At 38.4% G+C, this 24,385-nt stretch overlaps 1 protein-coding gene across 9 annotated transcripts in view; it reads left to right on the top strand.

Annotated features, from left to right (window-relative positions):
- The window catches only part of CDON (cell adhesion associated, oncogene regulated), a 97,410-nt gene that overhangs the window by 11,765 nt on the left and 61,260 nt on the right, over nt 1-24,385 (top strand). For all 9 annotated transcript variants that reach the window (XR_008551066.1, XM_037505572.2, XM_037505570.2 and 6 more), the window contains exon 2: nt 23,001-23,137. Coding sequence is in view for 8 of the 9 variants with exons in the window: in XM_037505572.2 (XP_037361469.1) it covers nt 23,062-23,137 (76 nt within the window). In the remaining variant the exon portion in view is untranslated. The remainder of the gene's footprint in view (nt 1-23,000; nt 23,138-24,385) is intronic.

The following is a 24,385-nucleotide window of genomic DNA, read 5'->3' as shown; positions in this document are numbered from 1 at the left end:
GAGGTTTTCATTTGTGCCATTAAGAGGACTTTCCCCCCTTCATTTTGAAATACGAGTTTTCTGGAAAAAAATCATTTGACACTTAGTAGTCAAATGACGTCCCCATTCACTTATAAAAGTTCTTTCTCATTCATTGAGAAAAGCTAGTATCTGATTTACCTGGATTGAGTGTACTGTGGTGTAAGTGGGCAATTTAACAATAAATAGATGGTGACAAAAGAGTGAAGTACTGCTTTGCAGAGGGGTGCCTTAATTTATGATCACACATTTGTTTGTGCTTAGGAATAGATTAAGATATTAAATCAGATTAAAATTTATTAAGTTTCAAAATTAGATTTAAATTGAAATGTTCAAAGATTAAAATGGTCTAAAAATGCAAAACTTTTGTTTTGTCTTTGACATTTTTAAACCATAAGCTTTGGATTCTAGATTCTGTAGACCTAATAGAAGATACTAAAGTGAATTTTGCCCCCACTCCCAAAGTTGACTTTCTAGTGTTTTTTTAAAACTCTTTAAAGAGTTCATTTCATTTTTTCCCCCTAGTCTCAGAGATCCTACCTTCAGCATAGGCAGAATTCTTGATGCTTAGAAATTCTTTAACAGTATATCCTACCTGAAAATGAAGTTTGAAAAGGCCTTTCCAATTATATGTAAAGTAAGACAAATAGCTAAGGGAGTTTTTTAGAAGTAAATCTGATTTTGCATTTGTGTCTTTGGTTGTGGAGTGAATATAAAACTCAATTGATATGCTCTTCCTCTTTATCCAAAACATGACAGATGATGGCAAAATATAATTTGGTTTTTCATTTCTTGGACATGTTAGAAAATGAATACAAGCTTTGCAGTTTTAAATGGTTCTTTTATTTTGCCTTTGTGAAGTGTTAGTTATTTCTCTTTTGTTTTTTATCACATACCATGTTGGCTAAAACAATTGTTAATACTAAAGCATATATTAATAGCTAATCTGTGTTATTTTGATGTAGATCAAAGCAGTTGTTAACTGTTTAATGAGTTTAAAATGGTTTTGATCGCCAGACTGAAAAACAAAGAAAGAGAAGTGATCTTCCTAAAAGCACATTTTGCCCCTCCTCCCTTGGAGTCAAGACTGAGTTATAATAGCAACAGAGTCCAGCTCCAGTGAGAGGTGTGAGGCTGTTTATTTTCACTCTGGAGATGTATATACTACAGAAGGAAAACTCTGGCCTTGCTTAACCTAAGCAAGTCATTACTTATCTCCGATCTGGCAAGCAATTTGATTAAGGTTGACAGGGCACATATAATATCAGAACCAGGCCCTCTCAATGATTGATGAACTTTGTTTGTAAGTCTTTTTTTTTTTTTTTTTAATTTGAAAAGAGACAAACTGAACAAGAATGAGTACTTGTTCATATCTTGAATTGTCAAGAATAAGCCAAGTCTGTAATATGGTTTTATCTATAGTGATTAATGTATGTTAATTAATTTGTGTACATTTTTAGTTTATAATTTAATAGCTTTAGATGTAATATTTTATGTTGGCAGATTAGTTTGGCTTTACATGCTTAAATTCTTGAGATTTTAGAGAGCTGGCTTCATACCTTAACATCTTCTTTAACATGGTTTGCTTTGTTATTTATTCTTCAGTAGCAGAATTTTTAACTTATAAGGAATTTTCCTCTTCATATGGTAATGAAATTGAGTTAGCTGGCTTAATTTAAGGCATTTTCAACCCTTTGGTTTCTACCTGAATGAAAATTATTTGGACAATGGTAATAGCATTTCTGGCCTACCTAGTATTGCTGATGACTCCATTGTAACACTTCTTATTCTTAATCTCATTCTCACTACCGCCAAATTGATACCACCACCATTTATTACCACTCACTCTATGAGTGACTGACATGTTCTTGGTTAACACTATACCGTTAGTCTACATGTAGTGCTAAATCCAACTAAAGAAGACCATTTCTTGTTTTTTTAATTAATCATGTTGCTTAGTAGAAATGGATAGAGGACTCTCCCACCCCACCAAATTTTAAATAAATTTGGTGTAAGGAATTTTCAGATTAATGGAATTATTAAATTGGGAGTGAATTCGTGTTCAGAAAATGGAAGCCATCACCTGGGAGTCTTCAGGCAGCGCATCAAACCAATTCACCTAGGGTAAGCTCTGAAGTTCTAGCGCTGGGAGTCAAAGTGGAGTCTACCATCATCTGGGGATGTAGTCTCTCTGTCTCTGTGTGATGGGAATGGTAGCTCACCTGGCTGTAGCTTCATCCATGTAGTTCTCACACACAGAGCCACAGCCCTTGCTTGGTGCTTCTTGAATGTCAGTTGCTATTGCTGGTCCTATTGTTATGTGTGAGATGAGGACTGTTGGTGACAGATGTGATGTTATTGTGATATAGCTGAGTTAGAGACTATAATGAGGATTAAGCTTTGGAGATAGATGTAAGGATAAGCTGGAACTGATTATATGTTTTTGCTCATGGATTGCTTAGGACATGGTAGCAAAGAGAGCAGTGAGGTGGGTATTGTAATGACTAATGGTAAACTTGAAATAAATTGTCATATATCCAAACAACTAAACACTATCGTGACTTTCTTGCCCCAAACTTTTAATTTGATATTTTGTGTCCTCTCCTTTCTTATCTCCCTAAACTCAACATAAACATTTCAGTTTAATACAGGAAAATAACATAAGAGATTTACTTCATACCTCACCTTACTGACATATTCTTAAAAAGCATGAGATAGTTTTTATTGAAACTTTTGCTAATTTTTCTGTTTGTGAATTTTCCACCAAAAGTACAAGTGTTGTCATCTATGGGAAATCTCAGTGCTTTCGAGAATTCTTATATGTATACTTAAATAATGAGCTTGATTCTTGTGTTTGTTCTTTCAGATTTTCTACTTGGTTGGGAAGTACATATGGTCAGAGCAGATAAATGGTTAACCAGGCTTGGTCATGTGAAAGACCTTCAATAAAATGCCATTTCCAAGTTATGTCAGAAAAAGGAATAGCGTGAATGTGGGTTCTTCAGATGCAAATATTTGAATTGGAGACAGGCCAGCTCTGTGTACTGTCAGCCCCACCCAGCGCCACTCCCTCTCTTGTTTCTAGTGGGCCAGGAAAAGTCCCCTCAGTGAATTTAGCAGTGGAGAGGGCTTCAAAGATCTGGGAGTGTCAGGACTCGTAAGATGGGGACAAGGCAAGTGGTGAGCTGTCATTCTCTCCTTGTAGCTCATCACTCTTTATCCTGCAGTTTCTTTCAATCCTCAGCAGTAATAGTTATAACGCTTCAGCAAAGACATGCTTGTCTTGTTTTGTTACTGTTGTTTTAAAATTTTTTTTAGCTAAATGTTGAGAATTCCATTTATTTCTTCTACCCCACAGGTTGGCCTAATTATTTTATTTTTACCACTGGGACCCAGGTTTTCAGGGAAGCACAGTGATTTTTGTAGTGGTACTGAATGTGTTTTACAGAAGAAAACATTGTACCACCAGTCTACAAGTGCATAGACTCTTAAGATATTCCATTCGGGGCTTATAAAATAGAGGATAAAGCTTGGTTGTATTGCATTTATAGAGTTTGCTTAGGGTGGTGGTCTTTGTGGGTATGGAGTCGAGTTGTATTTACAGGATTCTTTTAACCTTTTTAGATTTGGGGGAATAGAAATTTTGTATTTGAAATGACAGTTTTTGTCATATCCAACCCCATTTGTAGCCCAGATTTGCAAAGATGTGTGTGATCAAGGCATAGTTGTGTGTTTGATTAGATCTTAAGATCTTAACTGAGATGATAATGTCCTGTATCTTGCTAAAAAGGATTTAACGCTCAAACTTGAATAGTATGTGACTTTTTGAAAGAAAAAAATTCTTATAAACACCTAATGGTAATTGAATAACATTATAATCTCATTAATTATGTATAAGATCAACTAGATGCAAACTTCTTATAAAGCTAAAATTTACAAAGTAAATAACTGAAAAAACCACAAACCCAATACAATTCAAAAATTTTCAAGAATCTTATTTTTAGATTATCAACATTGAGTTTATTAGTAGAAGGATACTTTGGCTTTTTTACATTTCCCTTGTCTATTTGATTAGGTTCTTTTAATTTCAAGCATGATTGAGATTACTTTTTTCTTTTTAATAATGAACTTGTTTTTAATCACTGTTCCAATATTAAGGGCAGTTGCCTTAAAGTGTATCCTACTATATAATACTGAAAAGTTAAAAAGCCCATCCAGTGAAATATATTTATGTATTAATATTGACTTAGTATCAGTGAACCATGGAAATGTGGGGTCTTTGCAATGTGTGTCCCTAATTTGTGTGAGGCTCTGTGGCTGAAAAGCATGTTGCTTGCTTTTCAGGTGTGGCATGCTTGTGCTGCTGTGAGCTAGGAGATAGTCCACACCTCCTACTTTCTTTTTTTTTTAATCTGTGTCAAAACTTACTTTGTATAGTATCCTGTAATATTAATTTGACCTGCACACAAATGCAAATTGGGCATTGAAACTCGAGGCTTTCTTCATTGTCTGGCCAATGCTCCAGAGGAAGCTTATAATAATTAGCATTTCAGCAGTGTGGCCACACAATGACATTTAAAAAAAATAAATTTTATATCTTCAGAAATCCATCTGTAGATTAGGATAAGGAAAAAGAAATAAGACCTTGTAGGCTTAAGAATTCTTCCAGAATGAGAAGTAACTGCATCCACGTTGAAGTCCATGGACATAATAACAGACCTGAACTCAAAGCCTCCCCTCTATTTTGGGAGCTGTTTATAGGCTGGAGAAAGCCTGGGATTGATTGCCCTGGACTCCAGTTTCCCCCCTGATACTTATTAATATGGAATCTTGGGGAGACTGAGTTTTCTGCATTTCTGTTTCCTTACTTGTGAAAAGGAAATAATACCTACTTCTAATAAGAAGACCAATAATAATATATGTAAAATCATTCACCCATAGGCTTAATGATTGGTAGATTGTTATTCTTTGAAATAATCTCATAAAATGAAAGTCTTATGTATCATGTGTATCAAATATATATACATATAGATATGTGTGTGTATAATTAATTTTCACCCAAACCAATTATGCCCTGCTTTGTGGAAGCAGGAGGCAGGGTGGAGTGGAGTATTACAGGTATCTGGCATGTTTTTCATACTGCATGTAGAACCCTGTCTTGTCCCTGCAGGAGAATGACTAATCCAGATTAAAACATGAGTCTTTCTTTAGTAGATCCAGTTTATTTTATTTTATTTTATTGTATTTTATTTTTTTAAATATTTATTTATTTATTTATACAAGCATTGGGTACAGTCAGAAGCGCGGGAGGGTGAGAGAATTCACCAGAGCCAGAGTGGGGAGCAGAGCAGGCAGAAGGACCGAAGACACTGCTGAGGGGAGCAGCGGGTGGCAGGAGAGGTCTGCGGTGGCCGGGGAGCAGCCGGGGATCGAACCGGTGCTGCAGAGGCTGCAGGCAGCTTCGCAACCCAGCACTCAACCGCTGCGCCACCGGGGAGGCCCAGTAACTCCAGTTTAAATACTTAAACAATCTTTAAAAATCTTAATTTCATAATTAACTAATATAAAGATGAACTAGCTTATTTCTGCAAATAAATTGGCAAATATTAGTGAATGACTTATCTACTTCATGTTGTGTAAAATTAAATTAGCATGGTGGCAGGTTGCTTTAAATCTTGATCTTTGTATGTTACTATTTTTTTGCCTATTTGCCAAATTCAGAACTTTGAAAATAAATGTTGGCAAGAGGTAGACAGATTGATTTGATGTTTTTAAGGAAATTTATAAAACTCTTTGTGGTTTGACCTAGTTAATTTGACCAGTACTCTTCAGGTATTTTTGAAATTCTTCCTAGAGAATTTACTTCCTGATTAATAGCATTATGTGGTAGGATTGTGCTTACATGTTTTTGACTGTACAAAAGTTCATTCCACATTGCAGGAAACATAACTATGATATTTTAAACTGTAATGCTGACCTGCGCCATATGCGTATGAGAAAGTCTGTTGCATTTCTTTTAGCTACAGATCCTTATAATAACCCCCAAAGTAGAGATTTACATTTACCCACTCACTGTTGAGCCTCTGTCTTTTTAACTTAATATGTTGCTGAATGTTTTCCCGCCTACTGAGTCATTTCTGTTTGTCAGCAAAGTAATTTGGTGCTTTCTGTATCTTTTTCCTTAGGTTGAAAAGGTCTTTTGATAACACCCATGATTTAAATTCTGTTCATTTTTTGCAGTTTTTCTATAATGATGCACCATGCACTTCCTTAGTCGTTTGACTTCAGCACCTAGTAGTATGTATGTCATGTAACTATTAGCTATTGATTTTTAAAAATTGGCATAGAAATAAGTCAATATGGGTGGTCACTTCCATAGAAGACCAAGTGAATTAACTCACTGAACAGGTCATAAAGCATTAGTACTTACAGATGCTCTTAAACAGCCCTTGAATAACATCAGACCATTCTTGTAACTCCTTCTTTTGGCCTGCTAGAATGTTATAAAGCATGTCACATCAGTGGTCTGTTAGCAACTTCATAATTCTCAGAAATCGTTAATGGGTTTCTAGCAGTCACAGTTTATTCACTTATCAACATTTATTAAGCACACATTTGTGCAAGATTCTTCCAGAGTGTTGGATGGACAGTGGTGAACAAAGTCGACCTGTTTCTCTTCCCTCATGGAACTGACAAAACAGTGATGAATCTGGGGCTAGAGATATTTTTTACACCTATGTGCCCTGTAAAATCTGGCCTAGTTCTATTCTTACAGTAGAATGAGTCAGGTAAAATGAAATTCTGCACTTCCTTGGCTCTGGTTTTTACCCAATGAAAATCAGACTGAAATGAAAATCAAGGTCATTTCTGAAGAAGGAAAGAGGTTTTAAAACAGGAGATTTTAGAGTGTGGTGCAGAGAGAATGAGGAGCGTGAGGAGAGAATTGAAAACACTGAATCCTAACCACTAGACCACCAGGGAATGGCAGTGAGGAGAGAATTGAGTGGAATGTATGGATGTAGACGTCAAGGGCCCCCTGCCGTTTTCCTAGGCAGGTCTAAAAGCTTCACCTGTTTTTTTTTTATTTTTATTTTTATTTTTTTAAAAGATTTATTTATTTATTTATTTATACAAGCACTGGGTACAGTCAGAAGCGCGGGAGGGTGAGAGAATTCACCAGAGCCAGAGCGGGGAGCGGAGCAGGCAGAAGGACGGAAGTACACTGCTGAGGGGAGCAGTGGGCGGCAGGAGAGGTCTGCGCGCCATGTGGGACCCTCCTCCGGTGGCTGGAGAGCAGCCAGGGATCGAACCGGCGCTGCAGAGGCTGCAGGGAGCTTCGCAACCCAGCGCTCAACCGCTGCACCACCGGGGAGGCCCAGCTTCACCTGTTTTGGAGGGGAACCTTAATAACCAGGAGCACTCTGGGACCAGTTGGGTCTTTCTGAGTGGCAGGAACCTGTCAATATCAAGAAGTGTGAAAGAGCTGCTTTGGTGGAGCGTGTTGATGGACAGTCAGGATGAAAAGCTGTGCTTAGTGATCTATTAAGGGATACATGGTTGAGCCCATTTTATAACTGCATGTTGGTCTTGAGCTGTGATAACATAATCTTTTGATTGAAGAAAGAAAGCTTAAAGTGTTTACATCAGCTGTTTCTCACATTGATCTTCAAACCAGCATGGACTTATAATGAAGATTTTATATCTTTTTGGAGCACAATGAGAAACTAAAAGACATTGCTTCGAAAACTAAATTTATTCTGAAATTAATTTTTGCCAAGCTTCTTTTCTGTCTTGATGAAACAAGGAAAGCAGATGGCGATTCTTAATTTTTTAAAAATATTCTTGGCAAATTTTTGGCAGTCTTTTATGGGACATAAAGTTTTTTTTTTTAAGATTTATTTTTTATTTATACAAAAACTGGGGTATAGGCCAGAGGCATGGGAGGGTGAGAGAATTCACCAGAGACAGAACAGGGAGCAGAACAGGCAGACAGACGGACCGAAAGCGCTGCTGAGGGGAGCAGCAGGTGAGACAGGAGAGGTCTGCCGCACCATCTGGGTATCTCCCTGGCCAGCCGGGAATCGAACCTGCACTGCAGAGGCTGCAGACAGCTTCATAGCGCTGCACTCAACCTGCTGCTTCACCAGGGAGGCCCTGTTTTATTTTTAAATATCACTGATTATTGAATCCAATATCCTGGGAACCATAGCTGTAGATTAAATTTAATAAATTATCAGTACACAGTTATCCATATCAGGGTGTAGTTTCTTATGCAAGATGTTCTCTCTCTGGTCTGATTTCTGCCCAAGTGTTTATGATGCATCCATTTCAAGGAGGGTTCTCTCTGTAGCCACAGACTTTGGTTGACTGTTTTTCTCCAATGGAAATGGAAATGCCTCACTTTTTTTGAAGTGGAGTATTATTTAATTAGATTCTTTTAAAGAAATTTAGAACAACCATTTGTGAGGTTACATTCCATTTGTGAGAGCAAACACAGAGCAGAAGTAGCCCTGGAGCTGAGGAAATGCTTTGATTTCTCACAGAATTTGTGGCTCCCTGGTTCTCTGATCAACCCTGCACTGCTCTGTCATCTAGCATTTCTCCTTCTCTGTTGAAGAGCTCACCTTCCTGGGACTAGGGCTGATGCAGCTGCTGCTTCTTGACATTAGTATCAGTGGGATGTCTTGGGATTTTCACACCACTAGTACAGATTTTGGTGGAGGTGACAATGATAGGTTTCTGGTTTGTTCTATGCAGATCTCAATTGAGGGACAGAGGTCCAGCCATCAGTAGCAACCACACTGCTCAGTTGCTTCTGGAAACGCACACTCTTGCCTCACTTAGTTTTAAGTGCACCTTCATTGTTCTATATAGTAAGGTCAGGAGGCACTACCTAAATAGTTCCTATATAAAAACTGCTTTTTAGATGTTTTATTAGTACTGCTGTTGGTTATTTTAATTAGTAGCTTGTTTTATTTGCACCCTGAGGCTGTTCAAGCAAAGACTGTAATTCAAACAAACAAAATAATATCTGATGTTTTGAAACACCCACACCTGCCATTTGAGCTTTAAGGTACTTAGGTTGGCAGGGAATCTAGGAAGAGAAAAAGGAGGTGGTTATGTGGAGTTATGAAACGTTTTAAAAGTAAATTCTTGGAAAGCTTGGTCGCTAAGCAGTTTTCAAGTTGGTAATGCTGTTTTCTTCATAAGCAGTGTTTCTCTCTCTCTTTCTTTCTTTCAGATTTTTATTTATTTATACATATAAGAGCTGAGGTGTAGGCCAGAGGTGCAGGGTAGGGAGTGAGAGGATTCACCAGAGACAGAGTAGGGAGCAGAACAGGCGAATTGACTGAAATACACTGCTGAGGGGAACAGGAACAAGGCAGGAGAGGTCTGCTGCCCCATGTGGGTAGCTCCCTGGATGGAACTCATGGCACAGTGGCTGCGGATAGCTTCATAGTGCTGAGACTTAACCCCTTGTGCCACCAGGGAGGCCCAAGCAGTGCTTCTTTTTAAAGATAAATGCTGAGTTTTCATGATACTCTCTTTTCCATTGCATGCATGTTTCTAACAGTGTTTCCAGAATTGTGTGAAAACCTCAGATAATTTGTGTGATGGATGATGCTTTCACAAAACAAGAATGAACGCTAGCAAAATGTCTCTACTTTCTTTACCTGAACGCAGAGTAAAGGGCTACTTCTCCAAGTTTTTACAATGAAATCGTAAACTAGTCTCCTTTTTTTTCCCACTTCAGCTTGACTTTTTTTTTTCCTGAGCGAACACAAATACTCTTTTGCTTGCGAACTCAAGTGCTGAACTATATGCTTTAGACTTAATTTTTAGAGCTGAAATTTTGTTGATTTTGGATTCCTTTGCCTATTTTTTTTTTCCTTTTCCTCTTTCATTAGTGCAGTCATTTTTGGAGTCTGCCAAAGATGAGGCAAAACTAGTGTAAGAGGTGCTTTCAAGTCTTTTTTTTCACTTAAACACAGCACTTGTAAAATGTCATAGAATTCTAAAGGTGGAAAAAATTGGGGAGTTTTTTTTTCCCCTTTGCAGACACAACCTAAGCCATAGTAAATTAGTAAATGTTCTACCTGACTGACATTCTGTAGGAAAAACAAATACATCAACTTAGACCACCAACTATTAATTTTAAAAATGATATCAACATATATTTAATTATTAAAATACTTTATAACATTTAAAAATATTATTGTAACAGTTAGGGCTCCTGTCACTTTTGGAAATATTTTTATACCTCGAAAATGTTTTAAATGCTAGCAGACTGTAGAACTGAGACATCAGAAGGGGAGGGAAAGGGTGATCTCAAAGTGGGGGGGGCACAGTGGGCTGTGATGACCAGTCCTTAAAAGAGCAGTCTACACCCAGGGTATTTGGATGTGCCAACATATAAAATGTATTCTGCAAGTGCAACGTATGACTAGTGGAGTATAAATAAGAAACAGGAGTAGTCTAATATAAAGAAAAAATGTAAGAATTAAACTGGAACTTAGATATCTAAATAAGAATTGTGCCCTTATAGATTCCCGACTTCTTAGTAACCGTATAATCTCATAGTGCTGTTTCTTTGCCAAAAAAGTTGGAGTTCTTTTGGAATTATCTTTACTTTATCATTTTGGTGTTTTTGATTTTTAAAAAATAGTCATTAATTAATACATTGGTTGATAGTGTTGGAGTTAAGATTATATGGGTTTATAAAAATCCGGTGTAATTATAACAAGGTGAAAGAATTTTATGCTTTTTTATGCAATGATGCTGAAAATAATCAACACAAAATTTTGGGAAGAATTTTGCACAGAGGAGCATCATTGGAGTAAGTTTATTTGTCTTACAGATTGAGTCTGTCTGCTGCTATGGTTTTTCCAGTGGTGTATGTATGTATTGTATTTTTAAGTGTCTGTCCTCTGTTAGCTTGTGCTTGAATTCTTTCTTTCAACCATCCAGTTTACTGTCGCCAGTAATTTTCCCAATGCAGCAGTTTTGTTTTGTACACATACAGCCTAGCAGAACATCTCTGCAAGCTTTCTTCATCTGGACCTAGTGTTTCTTGGGCTCTCCCCATTGGTCTAAAGTTTCTTGGTTTTGTTGTACTGTTACAAAGACACCATGACCTTGATTACTTGCTTTTCTATTTTCTAGTTCATCCAAGCTTTGTATCTCCATCATTTCTTTGCTTTTAATTACCTATCAAAGTTTTCTGGAGAGCAAGTTTTCTTGATGCGGGTTGGTGTGTTATTGCAGATCTTTAGTCTTCTCTGCTCGTTTGTGGTGATGGTTTCCTGACCACATAGTCAACTGTGATTGACTTGTATGTCACTTGACGAATGTGCTTGAAGAGTCCATCGTCAATGCTCGGCCACTCTTCCATGGTGCCACAACAGCTTTGATGAAGTGATGCCTGACCTAATTCCCATTACCAGAGTAACAAAGCCGGGATGTCTAGGAAATCTAGACTTTTTCAGTAACTTATACGGCCAAATTTAAAGATGGCACAGGATACTTGGAAGCTGGTTACCACTGTGTTCAGTTCTCTGGGAAACTCATAATTCAGCAGGTAAACGAATGTATAAAAGTCCTTGGAACAAAGATCTAGCATTCAGCCAACATTTGCAGCAAAGATATTTTTCTTAGATTTCTATTTTTTTCTTATTTTCCTGTTTACTAAATGTTTGTATACATTAGAAAGTATTTAATGCACTTGAGTGTTTCCTTGAGGTTTTATTTCTTTGTTATTAAAATGAAGGTTAAACCAAACCCCACAACTACTGTTGAGTCTTTTGTAACTGCCAGGGAAAATTTGTTTTCTCTGCAGAGGTCTAAGCAAAGCACTGGACTTATTAACAACTCTATTACCTAACCCTTATCTAGAGCTCTTTTTCAAATTCTTTCATCATCCTTCAAAGAAGGGTAGCCAGAATTCTGTTTGGGTCTTTATAATGTTGGTCCGTTCAAGTTCAGCCAGATCTTTGCGAACTTAAAAATTTTGCTTTTAGCATTTGTTTTGTGGTTACTGTAACCCTGTTATTTTTTTCGCCATGAAGCCAATTCCAATAGAATTGAAAATCCAGAATATTGGGTTTGTAGCGCATGTTGAAACTTGTGTTTTGTCTTTATAATAATCTCTCCCAAGTCACTTTTTAGAATTTCACTGCTTGTATCTGCTGTTCCTGTACTACTCTCTGTGGATGCCAGAATCATCTTATCTCCATAATTCTTGGTTTCCTGTGCTCTAGAAGCAGGAAGAAATAGCTTCTTTGAAAGAGAGTGGAACAGGAACACTTGATTTTTTTTTTTTAAAAACACGCACATATTGTGAATAGGGGCTAACTGTGCTCTTGCTCAAGCTCCTTCTCTTGGGGTGTAATTAGGACCACATTGACTCCCACTGCAGCTGGCAGCCCCTCACTGCTGCCTTTTTCTGCTTGTGACCTTTGATCTCAGTGACCTTTCCTGGGGTTAGTCCTAGGCCCTTTTCATTGTGTTGGAGCTGAAGTGGCTCATGTGGAGTTGATTATTTCTTTGCTCATTTGGCCTTTTTGGTGCCATAACTCCAAGTCACTTCCATTTTCTTCTTCTACTTTTGACAGTCCACAGTGAAAGGAAATGCTTTTGCAGGCAGCAGCATCGGCTTGTATGCTTGACTGACTCGATTGAGACTCTGGAGAAGTGGGGGAGGGTTTGTGAAGTCTGTAGGTGTCAACAGTTTTTTAAAAAGTTGATCTGAATGATTGTGTCATCATTACTTGCTAATAAAAAGGTACTGGGAAGAGCTGCTTTCATAGTGAGGGCTCTGAATTCTGGCAAGAAGGGAGCCCTGCAAGTTACTGGCGAGGCCCTGGGTGTTTGATACCCCAGCTCTAGCTTTTCTAAGATTTATATTTTCCTCTTACTGCCTCAGAGCTAAGTGGCAGGCCAGAGAATGCATTGTTGTTGATTGCATATGAACACTTTGAGGCATTCTTGGGTTCTTGGTTTTTTTTTTAGATTGATTTATTTATGCATACAAAACTGGAGTACAGGCCAGAGGTGGTGGTGTGGGCGGGTGAGAGGATTCACCAGAGACAGAGTGGGGAACAGAACAGGCAGACTGACTGGAATACACTGCTGAGGGGAGCAGCAGGTGAGACAGGAGAGGTCTGCTGCTTCATGTGGGTTGCTCCCTGGCCCGGGATGGAACTCGTGCTGCAGTGGCTGCAGATAGCTTTACAGGTTGCGTCTTAACCTCTTGAGCCACCAGGGAGGCCCCATTCTTGGGTTTCTAAACGAAGGGAGACTAACCCTCAGAGATGAACATGCCAGCTATTAGATGGTGTATTTGTTGCAACTGGACGTAATACAGCCCTTTTCTTCCTTCTTTTTTTTTTCACCCTCCTCCTGCCCCTTCCCCGTTCACCAGTAAAATCTCTGAAAGATGTATGCCAGCTGCTCCTCTCATTTTTCAAGACCCCATGTGGACAGCATGAGGAGTGTCACTGATCAAAGGCTTTAGTGACAACAGGGAAGGAATGTGTCAGATTAACCTAAACTGTAGCACCTTTGAAAGGTAGATGAGGGTGAAATTCAGTGGTATTTTGAAAGTCATTTTTAGAAAGCCTGAGTCTTTGATTCTATCCCTGCAATATCATTATCTATCATTTCCTTTTTTGTTTAAAATTTTTTTTTTTATTAAGAGTATTGATAATGTGGGTTTTCCAAATGAGAAATTCCTGCCCCATCAAAGCTGGTGCATTTAGGATTCAGCCTGAGGATTCTCCCCTCTTCTCTAGGGAGCAGCGGTTGTGTCCCAAATCTCTCTTAAGCACTTCAGGCTTCCCTCTGCTTGCCTTCTAGGTCTCTTCTTAGAGTTCCCCTATGTCCAACTCAACTCCTGTCTCTCTAACTTAAGATACACTCTCCATTCCCTACCACCTTTAAAACGGCAACAGAAAACCCTGCTGCTGCTCATGTATTTCCCATGTTAGTAAACACACAGCCACTCACTTCTCCAAGTCAGGAAACCAGGCAGCGGCCATGATTCCTATATTTATGGTCATGGCCCTGAGGATCAGAGCAGTGGATAGGTAATGGATTGCAAGGGTTTCTAAGAGGTATTTTCTAATCCAAATCATTCACTAAGGCCTATCAATTATCCTATCTTAGATCTCTTTTAAATATGTACACTTCTTACATTAATTCAAAAGGGCACCTGCACCCCTATGTTTATAGCAGCACTATTTACAATAGCTAGGCTATGGAAACAACCCAAATGCCCAAAAATAGATGACTGGATCAAGAAAATGTGATATATATATACAATGGAATATTACTCAGCAATCAAAAAAGATAAACTCATGCCATTTGCAGCAACATGGATGGAGCTGAAAGGGATCATGCTCAGTGAAATAAGCCAGAAAGAAAAAGAAAAATACCAGATGGCTCACTCATAGCAGGAATTTAGAAAACCTAAATAAGGGACCAGGAAAATGACTAACTATAATAAAATAAAAATCAAAATCAGGGCCTCCCCGGTGGCGCAGCGGTTGAGCGCTGGCTTGCGAAGCTGCCCGCAGCCTCTGTGGCGCCGGTTCGATCCCCGGCTGCTCCCCGGCCACCGGAGGAGGGTCCCGCATGGCGCGCAGACCTCTCCTGCCGCCCGCTGCTCCCCTCAGCAGTGTACTTCGGTCCTTCTGCCTGCTCTGCTCCCCGCTCTGGCTCTGGTGAATTCTCTCACCCTCCCGCGCTTCTGACTGTACCCAGTGCATGTATAAACGAAAACAAAGAAAGAAAGAAAGAAAGAAAACATGCCTCTATAAAAAAAAAATATATATATATTAAAAAAAAAAATCAAAATCAACAAGCAACTATAAACCAGAGACACTCTACAGGGGGTTGGGGGTGGAGAAGAGAGTAGGATCAGAACAAGGGGGGGTGGGAATTGTTTGGGGACTATAACCAAGATGAAAATGCATACATGGTGCAAAAACAAAAAATGATGTAAAAATATATAAAATAAAGTAAAAACTAAAAAATAAATAAATATGTACACTTCCTAAAATTTTATGTATCTTGAAAATGTATCCCCTGATGTTTTTCTAGAACACGCTAGTGCAGGTCTCCATTCTCTTTGCTAACAGCCTCCTACCCTCTCTTCTGCCATTCTCCACATTGTAGTGAAAATTATTTTTCAAAGGTACAAGCCTGATCTTGCCCCTAGCCTGCTTAGAAGCCCTCAGCACTTCCCTCTCGGGATAAAAGCAAGTTTCCCTGACTTGATCTATATTGTTCTTTATGCTCTAACTTCTGCTCATCCACGTGGCCTTGTCTCTCTCGACTTTGTGCCCTCCTCCTCTTACTGTACTCTCCATCCCTAACCTCTTTGCTCTCTCTACCTCAGATTCTGCAAATATGTTATTCCCCCCAACCCACCCCTTGCTTTTCCTCCTTCCCTCCACCCTCTACCTCCCCATCTGTTTTCACTAATCCTTGTTTCCTCAGGGAAGTCTTCAACCCTCCATGTCTAGGTTAAGTCAACCTTCTGTGTTTCCCATAGCACCTCTACTTCTTTATTCTCTTGCTCTCATGTCCCTCCTTCCCTCAGCTACTTTACTGCTGAAAACCTTTATTTCCTAAAACCTTGCCTCTTAGGAAAAACCATTTCCATTGATTTTGATGGGGAAATAATTTGTTACGTGGCCATCCCACCCAAAGTAACCAGTTATCACAGGTCACAAAATAGATCAACTGAGCAATAAAAGCAAATTTGTGAGGTGATAAACAATATTTTGAAAGTAAATAAATACAGGTTGTTCTTAAATGTAAAGCAGTGAGCTTGTTGTGCACAGCAAAGGAGTAAGAGAACACTTGAGGGTGTTCGGTGGTGAAGGAGGGCCGGTAAGGAAGTTTTCCCTCAAAGGTGGCGGAGAGTCAGGAAATCTCCCTTCAGGTGGGAAGTCTTATTTATTTATCTATCTATCTATCTATCTATCTATCTATCTATCTATCTATCTATCTAATTATTTATTTATTATTTATTATTTATTTTATTTAAATATTTTATTTTATATAATTCTTACATCTTTTTTCATCTTTGCACAATGTATGCATTTTCATTTTGGTTATATTCCCCATATGCACCCCCCCTTATTTTGACTCTAGTCCTTCCTCTCTCCACCTCTCCCTCCCCCGTAGTGTGTCTCTGGTTTATTTATAGTTGCTTGTTGATTTTGATTATTACTTTGTATTGATTAGTCTTTTTCCTGGTCTCTTATTTAGGTTTTCTAAATTCCTGCTATGAGTGAGACCATTTGGTATTTTTCTTTTTCTTTCTGACTTATTTCGCCGAGCATGATCCCTTCTAGCTCCATCCATGTTGCTGCAAACTGCATGTGTTTATCGTTTTTGATTGCTGAGTAATATTCCATTGTGTACGTGTACCACATCTTCTTGATCCAGTCATCTATTTTTGGGCATTTGGGTTGCTTCCATAGCTATTGTAAATAGTGCTGCTATAAACATATGTGTGCAGTAGATGGGAAGTCTTTTTAAGGCACATACTTATCTTGCATTCACATTGCACTAAAAACAGAGAGACAACACAGATAAATACCTGATGGCCTAAAATATGGGCAAAAGACCAAGAATATTCCACAATTCATGGAAATGGCACCCTCAGCGCTGCAAATGGAAGATCGGAGGAAAGCACCCCCCATCCTGCCTCTCACTTGACATCTGTACACACAGCCCAGTGTGATGTGTCCACTCACAAACAGTAGGCCATTCAAATTTTCATGGCATGTTTTATGACAGAAAAAACTGATGTCATATAAATGGGTGGATGTATCTTTGCCTGAAGGTCTAATACCAAAGTAATACTTTTTAGTTTCTGATTGAAAAGTTGTTAGACAATAAAAAGAAGCCACCTAAAAAAGTGGAATAACTTTGTAGAAACCTTTGTGGGAAAGTGTTGTGGTGTGGATGGCGTGATTTAGCTCACTCTCTGTTTGAACGAGCTCTGTAGTTGTCACCTGGCCACAGGCTCACTAAAGCAGATGTCCTGTCTGTTGTGTGTGTGACTGACTAGCAAAGCACAGTGCCTGACACACAGCCAGGGGCCACGCACAAAATACTGGTTGAATAAACTTGAAATTGTGCTGAATCAATCTTGTGAATACTTAACAAATTTTAAGTAGATTTATTTTTTTATCTTTTTGGTTAGTGTACACAATTCATTTTTAAAAAAGCACTTGAAAAATAGCATGTTTTGAAATAGATTGTTTGAAAATAGGGATCAACTGTTAATGGAAGGAAGAAATTAAAGTTTCATCCAGAATAAATTCCTTTAAATGAAACTAAAATTATTTTCTGTTTTGAAGAACTATGCCAATCCAAAAGCTGCATTTTTTTGTTCACAATACAATCACAATAGTTATTTCCTAAACTTGAAAGAAAATTATCAAAAAATGGACGTAGGAGCCGAGGGAGGGGATAATTCAGATCATCCTTGAAAAAGCAAAGGCGTTGTTTCAAAAACAAAGGAATCCAATCTAGAAATTCAGGAAAGACTTTTCCCTAAGGATTATTCTGGCAGCATGTTGAAAAGGGGTTATAAAAGCATTAAGTTCACAACCTGCACAATAAGTTAAGTAAATGTTAGGGAAGTATTTCCTTTCTTATTCTAAGACGGGGCATACCTTTGGTTTCTTTTGCCAACAGAAATGTTTCTAAGTCTGGGATGACATGAAAGTAGTTGGTTATGGAAGACAAATTGCCCTCTATGTGGATGTGAAGGAAAGGCTTAAAGAAGATATGTAGGATGTTCCAGCTTTTCTTTTTTATTTTTTTAAAGAGTTATTTATTTATGCATATAAGAACTGGGGTACAGGCCAGAGGTGTGGAGGGGTGAGAGGATTCACCAGAGACAGAGCTGGGAACAGAACAGGCAGACTGACTGAAATACACTGCTGAGGGAACAGCAGGCGAGACAGGAGAGATCTGCTGTGCCATGTGAGTTTCTCCCTAGCCGGCCGGGGATCGAACTCGTGCTGCAGAGGCTACGGAGTGCTTCATAGTGTGGTGCTTAACCCCTTGCGCCAACAGGGAGACCCACATTCCAGCTTTTCTAAGTAAAGTCAGACAAGGACTCCGGGAGTTGTTCATGCCTGGTGAAAGTGGGGAGTCCTCCAAAACTTTTTACAGCAAGGAAGGACGAATCGCCCCTTGATTTGTAGGTTTATTGAGGCACAACCATTGTACATTTTGCTGTTTCCTTTGTTTGTTGTGAAACCTCCAGTCTTTTTCCTGGGGAGACTGTACTAATGTGCTGTTCTGGGCACAGGTGACCATCTCAGATACTTAAATCAGCCACTCAGAACTGCAGTGAAAATAATGGGAGTTATGTTGGCCATTAACTTCCTTTCAAGAGAGGAAGGAGGTCAAACTCCCTCCTGGTTACATTCATTCCTTCTGAGACCAGTGAGTTGGATAAGGTTTAACAGTTCTGTTTTCCACATAGGGAATTGATCATTTCTTTGCTAAAGTCCAAATAGTAAGGCGAGGTTGAACCCAATTTAAAATCCAACCCCCTGTGTTATTTTACTGCCTCTAGTAATTTAGGGAAGTAGAGGTGTTTATATGCTTTATGAACCAGGAAAGCAGTAAGGAAGGGAGGGTAATGTTTTGAAATGAATGGTGATTTACTGTTTTAAATGCCAACAAATATTCCTACAAATGGCATCAGTTTTTGCTCACACATTTATTTTTAGAGAAATATATGTCACAAGTTAAAACTTCTCAGTATAATAACAGTTGCTTCTTATTCTCCTTTATGATGATTTTGGGTAAAAAGCAGAGATTGTGTGTCTATGGTGTTTTTTGTTTATTGGAAGTTCAGGGATTGTTGGGGTGTGCTAAATGCGACCGGCAGTGTCCATTGCTTTCATTTCTTTTGCAGTTACTTTTGTATACATTTAAAGTATTGTTAGAAAAGTCAGTAAAAATTAGGCAGTCAGTGTTGTCTTATGCCCTGTGAAATGTTTTTAATTAATTGCTCAAATTTATGTTTTATGTTTATATTGCTTACCATTGAGTCAAGATCTAAATCATGTATGCCGATGAGCTGGAGGTACCCCCAGGTGCTAACAGTGGTTGTGGAAAGGGGAGGATGTTGTTGCTTCCTTTCTGGAAAACAGTATATGACTCTGTGTGTGTGTTTGTGTTTGATTTCCTTACACACACACACACACACACACAAACACACACACACAGTGTGTCTTATAAATGTTTGTAACTCCTTGATTAAATCATTTGACTTTGAAAAATCTATACTAAGGACGTACTTACAATGGTTAAGGACTTTTAGGCACAAATATTCATTGCAGCATTAGCTTTGATAAAAGACAAACATATACACATAACTATAAAAAAAGCAGCTTAAATATCCAAAAAGGAGTAGCCAAGTAAATTAAGTATGTCCTGAAAAGTATCTAAAAGTACAGACCTACAAAGTACCTATCACTGTTAAAATTATGATTATGAAAAATTTTAATAAGTAACTAGATAATAAATGGGGAAGTCAAGATTTAAGACTGTTTTGCATACATGTTATTATCTCAATGTTGTAAGTAAACAGACACCCATAGGAAAAGGAAAAGGAGTAGAAGGAAGTGCATTAAAATATTGATATGTTATCTTTAGGTGATGGTGTTGCTGTGTGTATTTTTTTTTACATTTATATTTTTCCATATTTTCTGTGTTGAGTGTGTTTTTGTCAATGAGTATTTATAGAAACCTTCTGTTAACTATTTTCTACTTGTGAAAGTAACATATTCAGTATAGAAGATGTGAAAAAAACTCAACCATTTTTTTAAAATCACCTAGCATTATGTTACCAACACTGGGTGCTTTAAATATATTCTAGATGAGAAAAAACACTGAAGTCTAAAAACTGACAACATGATTTAAATAAGATTCTATTCTGTTTCCAATATGATTTAAATCAGAATTCTGTTTTTTAATTTTTGCATGAGAATATTTGAACATTATGTTTACTAGAACAGAGATCCAAGAGCCTTTGGCAAGTGACGTATTAGTTTTGTGTGGTGGAGTGGGCCAGACTTTTTCTTTGCTGGTCACTGTTTCCAGATGAGAAGAGAGGATGAGAGGATGATGGGAGAACAATTTTCATGTAGATGGAACTAGGGCTGTTGTCATCCTTGCCAAGGTGAATTTTTATGGGTAAGAATGGTGACATATAGGAGCCTCCCTGGAGGCGCAGGGGTCAAAGTCTCAGCCACTGCAACGATGTGGGTTCGATCCCCGGCCAGGGAGCTACCCACATAGTGCAGCAGATCTCTCCTGTCTCACCCACTGCTCCCCTCATCAGTGTATTTCAGTGGATCCCCCTGTTCTGTTCCCCACTCTGTCTCTGGTGGGTCCTCTCACCCCGCTGCACCCTCTGGCCTACACTCTAGTTCTTGTATGCATAAATACATAAAATAAATATTAAAAAAAAAAGAGAATGGTGACATATAGTTAAAGCTACTGATCTGTGTGTAAGAAGATGGCAGCAGTCTTCTGCCAGACAAAAAAAATTGTTCATTTGCTAATGCAATGCAGGGGAAAATTTATGTATATACCTATATTTCTATATTTATTGATAAAATTGGCAAACCCTTAGATGATATCTGCAGATAAACATGATAGATTAAAAATATGTTTATTTCTTACTGGTTTTCCAAGTTAAATATTATTGACTGTTACTTGTTAAATAACAATGCCACCAATATCATTATATATTTCCTTTTTTGATAAAGACAGTACTTTTGAAAATGATGTAGCATTGAATAGTTTTCTAGTAGTGCTAATGATATCCTCTGATTTATATATCATGTAACTCTTTGTGGTGTTTATTTGTGGGGTTGGACTGGATTTCCTCTTGGTGCTCTTGAAAGATTTTTAAGCTACCCAACCAAAATTAATAATAATCTTAAATAATATTAAATCTAAGATTAATAATAATCTTATTATTACACTTTTCTCACAAACTGATCAAACTTGTGATGGATAACTATACACCAAGGTAACAATACAGAGTAAATGCCTGTTCTGGTCATAGATTCATTCCCGCCTCCAACATCAAATTGACATCTTGTTCAGAGTAATGTAATAGCGAGACAGAGGTATTCCTGTGTGTTAATATTTAGTTAGCAACAACGAGCTGTGAAGTCTTAAAAGACAGCTGAAAAGTAACTCTGTAGATCATGTGCTAGGGTTAAAGTTGACTCCGGAATTTGTTTCACCGCTTTTTAATAAATAAATAGTTGAAGAAAGATCTGGCAAAAGGAAGAAACATTCCTCCTTGTCCTCATTCTCTCAGGAAAATGTCTCCTGTTATTTGAATGTTTACTTTGCCTTGACTGCTTACCAGTGGGATGGCGGTTCTTCCCCATGAACCAAGTGAGAATTCAAATAAACCTAAAAGTGCTTTCACACAGCTGGCCCCTTCTGCCAAAGAGTGGTATCAAAATATCCTCTCCCATTGTGCAAAAGAGAAAAAATGAAAATGGTAGTTCCTGAACTGATAATCTGTGATCAATTGATAGTACATGATAAACTGGGTTTGCAATGTGTAGATTTTGGAGTCCCTGGCGTACAGAAGTGGAGATCCTTGTTTAATGTATAAAAAAGCATACTTAAGGCACTTCGTTTTGTATTACCACGCAGTCGGTTGATTGCAGTGCTGTGAAGCTGTCTGCAGCATCTGCAGCACCGGTTCGATCCTGGCAGCGCCGGTTCGATCCTGGCCAGCCGGGGAGGGTCCCACATGGTGCGGCAGACCTCACCTGTCTTGCCCGCTGCTCCCCTCAGCAGTGTAGTTTGTCAGTCTGCCTGTTCTGTTCCCCGCTCTGGCTCTGGTGAATCCTCTTGCCCTTCCGTGCATCTGGCCTATACCGCGGTTCTTATATGCATGAATAAATAAATCCTTAAAAAAAAAATACTCGTTTCTGAAATGTTACTAATGTAGCTTTATCCTTACATTTTATTGCATTGCAAGCATAAATGAGATCACACACGCCCCTTTTATATGTCCTCTGCATGTTTGCCATCACATTTAGGATAAATTCCGTCATCTTTACCACGGCCTTTGAAGCTGGGTATCATCTGGCCCAGCTTTCCTCTACTTTCTCCTGGGTTCTCCCTCCCTCACCACAGTGGTTTTTGGATAGTCGGCAGGCATGCCAAGCTCACTTTATAGTCTTTTTGTTTGAACAATCCATGAACCTGAGTTCCCTATCTGGAAAAAAAAAAAAAAAAAAAAAAAAGGAAGAAAACCGGTAATACACATTGGGTTGTTGTGAAGATTAAAGTATAAAAAGCCCTGAAATGGTATCTGGCACATGCTAAGCACCGTATGTACAAAAGTTAGCTCTTATTTTGTTGTTTCTGTTATGGATTCTATTTTAGGGAACGTGGAGGAAGTATGCATTTCAGTTGTATTGAATTTTAGAAGTGCTAATGAGATGTGTGAAAGGCAGTTTAACGTTTTCATTTGCAATGATTGATTCTGTGTAATAAGAGGTATCTTAGAGCCTTGGAAGAATGAACAAAACTTCTGACTTTAAATTTAGTGCCTAGAGGTTAGCTTGTGAATTGGGAAGATAAGGATCATTAAGTATCTTATATCTGACATACTGTATACAGAGCTTTTAAGAAGAGGTGTGAACCTATACTGTTAAATCACATGCAGCATTATAAACCAATGTTACATCAATTAAAAAAAAAACAATAAAAATAAAACAAAGAAAAAACTATATACCTCTCAAAAGTCTGGTGACTTCACACCAAAAAAGTCTTACTTCATGCTCCCCGCTCCACACCCAAATATGTGTGCCATCATGCTCACAGCTCTGGCTATTCAGAGAAAAGTTTCCAGCTGTTTTTGTGCTTTAGGTTTTCTTTTTTTTCTTTTGGATGTCTTTCAGTGAGCCAAGGCCTGGGTTTTGCTCTGGAAGTCTGTCCTGCCTGCTTCTGTAATCTGGCGCTATGCATCCAGACTCTGGACCCTTACAGACACTGCTGTATGTGATGCTTGTGATTCTGTGCTCTCCTGTGAGTTCAGGTAAGAGTGGTGGGGTTTTTTGTTTGTTTGTTTGTTTGTTTTTTAAAGATTTATTTATTTATGCATACAAGAGCTGGGGCACAGGCCAGAGATGCTGGGGTGGGGGGGAAGTGAGAGGAGGAACAGAACAGGCAGACTAACGGAAATACACTGCTGAGGAGAGCAGCGGGTGAGTCAGGAGAGGTCTGCTGCGCCATGTGGGTTGCTCCCTGGCGGGCCGGGGATCGAACTCATGCTGCAGAGGCTGCGGATTACTTCACAGTGTGTTGTTTAACCCCTTGCGCCACCAGAGTCATGTTTTGGCTGAAGGGAGGACCTAAGAGTCATGTTTTGGCTGAAGCTTTTCTTCATCTTAATCCTATAAAATCAAACTTTGACTTTACTCCATTACTAACTAAAATGGTGTCTAAAGACATTCCTGAAATTTGACCACCTGAGTTATTTATGAACTTTGATTAATTACTTAATTTAAAGATTTCTCATTGCCTCCTGGGCACTAGCAGATCTTCTCATCACTCTCCTTGTAATTTATTCCTTTTATTGCCTTAAAAATAAATATTTTCCTGGGCCTCCCTGGTGACACTGGTTAATAGTCTCAGCGCTATCAAGTGCTGAGACAGTCACTGCAGCATGAATTGATCCCTGGCCAGGGAGCTAACTCATAATATGGGGCAGCAGATCTCTCCTGCCTCACCCGCTTCTCCCCTCAGGAGTGTCTTTCAGTAGATCTGCCTGTTCTGCTCCCCACTCTGTCTCTAGTGAATCCTCTCACCCCCTCCCACACCTCTGGCCTGCACCCCAGTTCTTGTGTAAACAAATAAATGAATAAATAAATAAATATTTTCCTATTGTGCTTTTATCAGTAAGTGGGTATGTTACAAATTTCTGAATTTGGAAATTCTGAATTCTGAAAACAGGAATAAAATGCTGACTACATACTGCCAAAGAGAAAATTTTAGAATTAACATGTAGTAGTACTCAGGTTGGAGTGAAGCATACTTGGTTTAAATCCCATATCTAGCTCTTTCCTTCATGACCTTGTCTCATTTATTATCTAATTCTTTTGCTTATTGAAAAACTTAAATGTGATTATTGTTAATGTATTTAAGCCTGAACCTAATTCATGACCCCCATATATTTCTTTTTGGATTTGTGTCAAGATTTATATAAAAGCATATATATTATAATGGTGTTTATTTATTAATATTTATAATCTCTGTTAAAAATTAGGTTTGATAAGGAAGAAGT

The sequence above is a fragment of the Talpa occidentalis genome, unplaced genomic scaffold (assembly GCF_014898055.3).
Source record: "Talpa occidentalis isolate TD23 unplaced genomic scaffold, MPIMG_talOcc4v2.1 talOcc4.12, whole genome shotgun sequence".
NCBI lineage: Eukaryota > Metazoa > Chordata > Mammalia > Eulipotyphla > Talpidae > Talpa > Talpa occidentalis.
The sequence above is the reverse complement of the archived record's forward strand: the minus strand, read 5'-3'. Positions and strand labels throughout refer to the sequence as shown.